Source organism: Apaloderma vittatum, unplaced genomic scaffold (assembly GCF_000703405.1).
Source record: "Apaloderma vittatum isolate BGI_N311 unplaced genomic scaffold, ASM70340v1 scaffold43089, whole genome shotgun sequence".
Lineage (NCBI taxonomy): Eukaryota > Metazoa > Chordata > Aves > Trogoniformes > Trogonidae > Apaloderma > Apaloderma vittatum.
The window spans coordinates 9799-17233 of record NW_009734335.1 but is presented as its reverse complement, the minus strand read 5'-3'; the positions used below and the strand labels follow the sequence as shown (position 1 = coordinate 17233).

Genomic DNA, 7435 nt, shown 5'->3' with positions numbered 1-7435 from the left:
TATATATATATATATATATATAAAGCGCATCTATTAACACCAATCCTACAGCAGCATGAGTTCACAGAAGTATTTTTTTAATAATATTTATCAGAAACGTGGCACTTTACATCTTCAGGGCACTGAATATACGATTATTCCTCACAACATCCCTGTGAGGTAGGCATTAGATTGCAGTTAATATTTGACATGTGGACAGAGGCAGAGAAGTATGTAATCAGTGCTACACAATTAAGTTAATTAAGTTCAACTCACTTAAACAGGGAGAGACCCTCAGTGACTTGACTGAAACCATGAGTGGGTCAGAGCTGATACTTTATCAATTAGTTTTTCACTTTAGTCAATTACAATGCTCAGGGTCCAACTCTGTTGCCTCTTTATATCGCCCTGCAAAAAGACACCTTTATTAAACAAGATACAAATACAGACGGTTGCTGCAAATTAAGATCTGTGATAGAAATAGGAAAAAAGCCCCACTTCAATTTATCCTACATTTGAATAAAACCACGAGGGAAGTTTGCCTGACGAGTCAAATAGAACAGTTTCAACTTTAGTCCTTTATGACATCTCCGAAACAGCATTTCAGCCTTCAGCTCTGAATAGCTATTTGCTTGATCTAAGAAAATCTAAGGAGGAAAAAGTTTGGTAGACTGTGATCACTGTCTCTGAAGTTATGCTTACTGGAGTTAAATTGTTCAACTGAAGTCTGAGGGACTCCTGAAGATGTGGAGGAACTCTTGTGTTTAACGAACTATGCATGTATTTAAGAAGTCCCTTCGTATATAAATTTCTCAAGTAAACTTTTCTTTAAGATATTTTGTTCTGAAAATGAAATAGAAGTTTTGTAAATTTTAACATAATTAAAACCCCCTATTTTTTAATATACAATTATTGATTAATGTCATTTGATAACTTTCTACTGTAAATCAACTTTAGGAAACAAAGAATACTTGACAGTATGGTTACTGAGATTAACTCATCTTCCTACAGCTTTCAGTTGAGATTTCTGAAAAGATATACTGTCCAAGAAAGACTCATAGTCTCAACCTGTAAACTATCACAGCTGAAAGTCAATGCAGCCATTGTAATTCAGTCAGACTGAGAAGCGAATCCATTGATTCTGTCACGTGCAGTATCAGTGATAACGGTCTGTCTCCAAGTTGAGAGATGACACAATTGAAGAGGCCTGGGTCCACATACTCTGAAAATCAAAATACGTTGCCTTTCTCAGTAGAAAAATCTTCGTTGCCATGTAGTGGAAGATTCAGTCTAAAGAACTAATGACTGTGCACGATGATGGAAGAAGAATAAAGTAGTGGCTTGTGGAAAAAAAAAATAAATCTTCATTTGAGGGGGTAGATGGAGAAAAAGGAGGGAAGAGTAACTGTTAACACATGAACTTCTAATGAGATTCACTTTTCCTTCTGCAAATTGAAATTTTTTCCCAACTTCTCCCCCAGGAAACTTTTAACTTAATGTATACAGTGACTTTTTTAAATCCACAGAGCAACTGTAGTCTCCAGATAAGGGAAAAAAAAAAACAAACGAAAAAAACCCCAACCCAAAACAAAAAAAACCTCAAACCATCAGAAGTGCACATTGTATATCCTGCCTCACAAAGGGTTAAAGTGCTAAGTTTGATATATCAAAAAATTAAGCATCTCTCCTAGTCCTTTATTTTTTTAAATGAAACTTTATCTTTGGTTTCTTGTATCTTCTCTGTAATTTTATCCTTTGTTTCCTCCATCTTCTCTGTAATTTTATCCTTTGTTTCCTCCATCCTATCTTGTAGATACTCCTTCACTGGTGGTGGTGTGGACATGTAGCCATGCTTACGTAGATATTTAACAGTGATTGAAGTTCCCCCCAAAGTCACAGTGTATCTGGCAGGTGTTGCAATCTTAAAGAAACGAAAGAACACACCGTTATCAATAAAACAGGAAAACATTATCTAGCAAACGTATTTTCAATAGTGAGAATTTATTTTGGCCAGAGTCAGATATTTAAAAGATCTTCTACTGATAACAAAATAAGATGATTTACAGAGCATCCCTCAGAAGCGTATACCTTTTACTTAAAGCATCCTTTTGACAAAACCAGCACAAACGTTAGACTTCCATTTAAAAAACAACTCACCGACCAGCTTGTGGGATGAGCATTAGGAATCTCAGAATGCAGTTTGGAACAGCCAGCATGTGAACAGAGTCATAAAAGCAAAGACGAAATACGGACAAGAAGATAGGCTTCGAATTCTAAAATTCACAAAACTACAGGCATCTTTCAGTCCAAAACCAGGACCCACATATAGAAAACTAAGAGAGCTAAGAAAGACAGCTTACCCAAGACAAAACAAATCAGGTTTGTTATTCTAGACAGACTAATCTGTTCTTTCAGAACTTCAAAGATAAGGCCTGCACAATTTTCCCATTGCAACCTATTCTAGTGCTTCCACATCTTGAAAGTTTCTTCCAGTGCTGCCAGATCTCCTAGCTATAATAAAATGTTTATATGTAACCACATTTAATATTGGTCTCTTTTAGGCCCAGGAAAATTGGCAGGAGTAGTGCTTTCACATTTTGTTTGGGAAAATAACCCCTTTAAATAACATACAAGAGAAACAAAACAGATGAGTGACATTCAAACAGTACTTCGTTTTCACATGGTCCAACGTGTTTCAGGTTTCCCAATTACAGACTGTGCACGTATAAAGCCATGAGAAAAGACTCTAACCTGAACGTACACAAGTGATTCAAATGGACAATGAAAGTACTTGACAATGATGGAAAACCAAGGTAGGAAGGCAAACTACCAAATCCTCTGGGATAAAATCTAGAAATCATGTGGTGTTTAGAATTTACCTATTTATCCCTGGTCAATTATGTCAGGGATACAGAAGAAAAACTTAATTGTAATTAAGTCTTTGAGGGCAGACACTAAGTTCTGCAGCAAACAAAGAAGTTATTTTAGAAATACAGACAGACTCCTTAAAGGAACACAGAGCCTGTATCAACTTGCATGTGACTGACAATTTTTACTACAAAAACAAATGGTCAAACATCTGTAACTATCAAAGAAAGAAAACAGCATTAATTCTTTCTGCTGTAAACAAGTAAACCCTTTTAGTTCACCAGGCAAGATTTAAAGCTTATTTACAAACTAAAATTATACTTACTTTATACAATGCATATGCAGTTAGTGCATTTCCACTCTGGGAATTTTTCAGGATGTTTACTACACTGTCCGGTAAGCCAATCAACTCTAGAAATGGAACGACATTCACTCCTCTACAAAAAAAGAAAAAAAGGCAACCTGAATTGGAATTTGAAAACTGACCAGTTATTTACAGTACCATTTCCCTTCTTTATTACACAAACTGTCATTTGATAGCAAAGTATATTTTAATGTAAGCAATATACTTACAGGATTTATATTTCTCTACATATAAGTAATTCATGTTCTCTGCAGCATTCCAAGAGGTGACCCATTTACAGTATCTCTATTGGGCTGAGCAAATCTAACTTACCTGGGTGCCAGTTTATTGTTTGGAACTAAGTGTTAAGACTGAGCTACTCAGGCTCCAGTTGTGTGGATTCAACTTCCTGTTCTGTCTTGCCTAAAATTACTTTTTTTTTTTTTTCTTTTTAAAATTTCAGACTAATCTGTAGCATGTGCAAAAGCACAGAATCCATACTTCAGGGTCCTCCATTCACTTTTAAATGTATCAAACAAACAGAATGTGGCAAAAGAGAAGGAAACAACACGTTATATGGACATGACTTCACGGGTTTTGTTCCCAGTTGTTCCACCTTGTCAATTTAAAGTGTCAAGATAGGTGGAGGGAGTTCCTGTCATTATTTCTTTCTATCTGAAAACCAGAGAAGCTAATGTCAGCACCAAAGAAAAAAAGACACCTTGTCTTTAAATTACAGCAGAAAGCTACATGCAGTTACAGAAGACCTGACTTTCCAATATTTTGAGATGTTATTAGTATCATTATTCACTTCTACCTAATATTTGAAGCATTCTTCTGTGCATGACATCACTTTAGCATCTAGCAGCAGGAACTGTAAGAGGCAGTAATTTACTAAGAGATACCAGAACCTACAGTCCAAAGGCCTATCCCCAGAGCAGAAAATAGAGACCTACTAAGATCTGAAACAGCAATAACAGTATTATTTCATAAACCATCGTTGTTTAATCTTCTATCATAAGCAGTCATTCTGAAAGTTATTTTTCCACTTGAAGAGGGTGCTGTTCCTGTGGCATGACAAACTGAAGCTTTGTTATATTTAGTTTCTAGTTAAATATTTCCGTTGTTTTCATTTGTGAAATGCCTATTTTAGCAGTTAACTAAAGTGTTTCAAGAAACGTAATCTTCACTCAACCTGAAACGTCTGGATGTAAGCATCACCCTGAATTCACCCAAAGCAAAATATTTTTATAGCTCAAGACCTTTATTTCTGACATCAGCTAAATTTAGAATGACATTTGGATCTATAGCTCCTAGAAAGGGCAATTATGCCAGCTGGTTAGAGTAACTAAAACAAACACTTGTGTGGTAAGGCATTCTGATGTCAAAGCCCCATCGTTGCTGCCATGAACTGTCACTGTTTCATGCTTTCTATTATTAAACATACAACACTAGCAATCCAGAGATAAACATTTACTCATATTTAGCAAACTATCTGCAGACATATAAAACCGTTTTCATCTGAATAAGTAGCTCATAGCTTATACAGTAGGCTCCTTTTTTTTTTTACTAAATGCCATTTTCTAGAACAGTATCTGGCACACACTATAGCTGAAAGAAGCTAAAATTCGAATACTTCATTTATTTTTTTTAACCACACAAATATTTAATTACCAATTAAAAAGTCTGGCCTACCGTAGCATTTTTTTCAGTAGAAGGCAGAAAAGACAGGAAATAAAAAAGCAAAATACACAGCTGGGTTTTTGAGGACCTCAGAGTGTGGTGCATGACATGAAAATCCAATGATCAGCAAGGATTGGGGATGAAGGAAAGTTGTGAAATACCCCTCAAGCTCAATGGCAAAAAAACCCATCACAACCCAAAACAAAAAACCAGGTCTATAAAGATCTCACTAGCAAATCACAATCAGGATTTCAAATCCCTATCTTTACATTGCAAGATGTTAAAAATAATTTCAATGCTCTTTACATCCATGCACATTTTGGGCAGATGAACATGCTGCCTTCAAGCGTTAGCAACGTATCTGTTATACGGCAGTAACCGCATGATATTAGTACCTACATGACATTCACGAATCCTATACACTTTTGACGTTAAACTTGTGCATCAGTCAAAAATGTACTTTCATCTCCCTATTACTTATAGAGGCACTTTTTAACATGTAATAATAATTTATATGTCCTTTCACGATGAAAATTCAACAGCAGTATTGGGAACTGCAACAAAATATCAACTTACTTCATGGCTGCATAGTAAAAGGATCCAAACCATACAGTGGAAGTCACAAGATGCACTGGAATCATAACTTTTCCATACTGTTTAAAAGTCTTCTTGAATCTCTGAACGAGACTAATTGATTTGTCTTGTAATGGATCAGGATCTAAAGAATCTGATTCTACAGGGCTCTGCTTGGGTGTATCAGTGGCTGAAGTCAAAGGATTTCTCTCTTCTGGTACTTTGCGAGGAGTGTCTGCTGGCTGTGATGAAAAAGCACTTTTCTTCGAGTCAAAGTGTGCTGTACCTGTATGAAGACATCGTTTAGGAGGGTCCAATGCCAAAATAATTTTGCATCCAATGTTAGACAACACCGATTGTCCTTTTAAGCACTGAAAGGTACTAGTGCGAGGGAAAACCAAGCATGTCTCATGCACCAGCTGAGATGCAGTATGTAATAGACTCCGCTGCATTTTGATGAAGCGTGGCTGAGGTTTCTGTAGAGAAGAAGTAAGAAGAAAAGTGTAAAACAAATTGCATTTCAATAACCTAATCTGTTTGTTCCAATGCCACTTGAAATTATCAAAATTTAAATTGCTTTCTATTCTACTTTAAAAGGTTTTCTTTATCTTAATTTGCAGAAAGTGTTACCTTCTAGGATGTAGGAAATAATTTTAGATCTCCCTTCTTTAGCATTCTGAACTAAACTGGTCCCTTCACTTAACACACTGGTACTTACAGCTAAAACACTTATTCTACTCTCTGAAACAATTTTTTATATATTTAGTGCTGTCTACTGCTCCTATCTGCATAATGTCGCACAGTTATTGAGGAGTCGCCCTTCAAACTTCACTTTTAGTAGCAATTGACAGTTTGAGTGATACTTCCAGACTATATAAATGTAGCACAAACTCATTGAAGTGCAATTAAAATGAATTTCTGCTGTCAATACATTCATAGTTTTGGTATAATTTTTGCTGTTCTATACTACTTTGAACTAAGAATAAAATATCATACAGTAAATAGAATAAAAATATTATTAATAGTAACCAATCAATAATCCTAACACCAACAAACCTAACCACAACAGCCTGCCAGTATACATCTGTTAGGAAAGGGGACAGAACTGCTGAATGTTATGCATTAACAGAAGTGAAACTGAATTGCAATTGCAGAAAATACAATGCAAAGAATAGTTTAAAAGTGTGCATAACCAGTTAACCTTATGATTTTGACTATTTAAGAGTTATGGAGTTCAAAAGTTCAAAAGAACCATTGAGAGATTCCCCAAAAAAGAAGAAAGGAATTTTGTTTGATATGTATAAACATCAAGAGGTCACCTTTCTTCCCCCCAAAACTGCATGCTTTTGAACTAGTGAATGAAATACTCTCCTTTCCTTTATATGACTGCAAGTTACAGAACTAATTTTCCTTCCCTCGAAGAAGTGCTACTAATTGATTTTATGTAACAAATACCAGTTTGGTCAGTTATATTACAACTTTTCAGTCTTTCTGATGCTTTACATTTTTAATTATCATAAAAATTCTTGATCCAAACTAGAAATCATTCAAGTTTCAATTAAGCTCCACTGTCATTTTCACGTCCGATTCTCCTTCACATATAGCCTTAGATATATTTCAGTCAGCTGTTCTCATAGTGAATTTATCTAGGGTGCTAAACACGATCAGCATTTCATAACATTGGCAGAAGTTAAAAAACAAAAGCAAACCCCACAAAAACTAGGCCATACACACCCTTTCTGACTTTCCAGATATGCAATAAGTACGATAAGGTTTGTATCTTCAAGATATTGCAACTCTTCCACTAGTTCCCACCTTTCAAATATATTAGGGGGCTGGTTAGCTCAGTGGTTTGAGTGTGGTGCTGGCAACAAGGACCAACACCGAGGTCGTGGGTTCGATTCCCGCTCGGTCCCCATGTGTTGCCTGGTCTAGTTGAGAGGTGGCGTCCCTGCCCAAAACAGGGAGGTTGGACTAGATGATCTCTAA

At 35.9% G+C, this 7435-nt stretch overlaps 1 protein-coding gene across 1 annotated transcript; it reads right to left on the bottom strand.

Annotated features, from left to right (window-relative positions):
* Positions 1 to 1567: 1567 nt before the first annotated feature.
* On the bottom strand, positions 1568 to 5916 carry FAM210A (family with sequence similarity 210, member A). Its single transcript, XM_009876205.1, has 3 exons — positions 5450 to 5916; positions 3173 to 3284; positions 1568 to 1900 (listed from the first exon to the last, which is right to left on the bottom strand). Exons 1-3 carry the CDS (start codon positions 5896 to 5898, stop codon positions 1667 to 1669), a joined length of 795 nt encoding a protein of 264 aa, XP_009874507.1. The 5' UTR covers positions 5899 to 5916; the 3' UTR covers positions 1568 to 1666.
* Between the last annotated feature and the right edge of the window lie 1519 nt (positions 5917 to 7435).

Excerpts from the sequence above, each read along its gene's own strand:
- FAM210A (XM_009876205.1), bottom strand. The coding sequence starts at position 5,898 with ATGCAGCGGAGTCTATTACATACTGCATCTCAGCTGGTGCATGAGACA. Across the intron at positions 3,285-5,449 it reads TTTTACTATGCAGCCATGAA|AGGAGTGAATGTCGTTCCAT; the intron begins GTAAGTTGATAT and ends CTTTTTTTGTAG. Across the intron at positions 1,901-3,172 it reads CTGCATATGCATTGTATAAA|ATTGCAACACCTGCCAGATA; the intron begins GTAAGTATAATT and ends CGTTTCTTTAAG.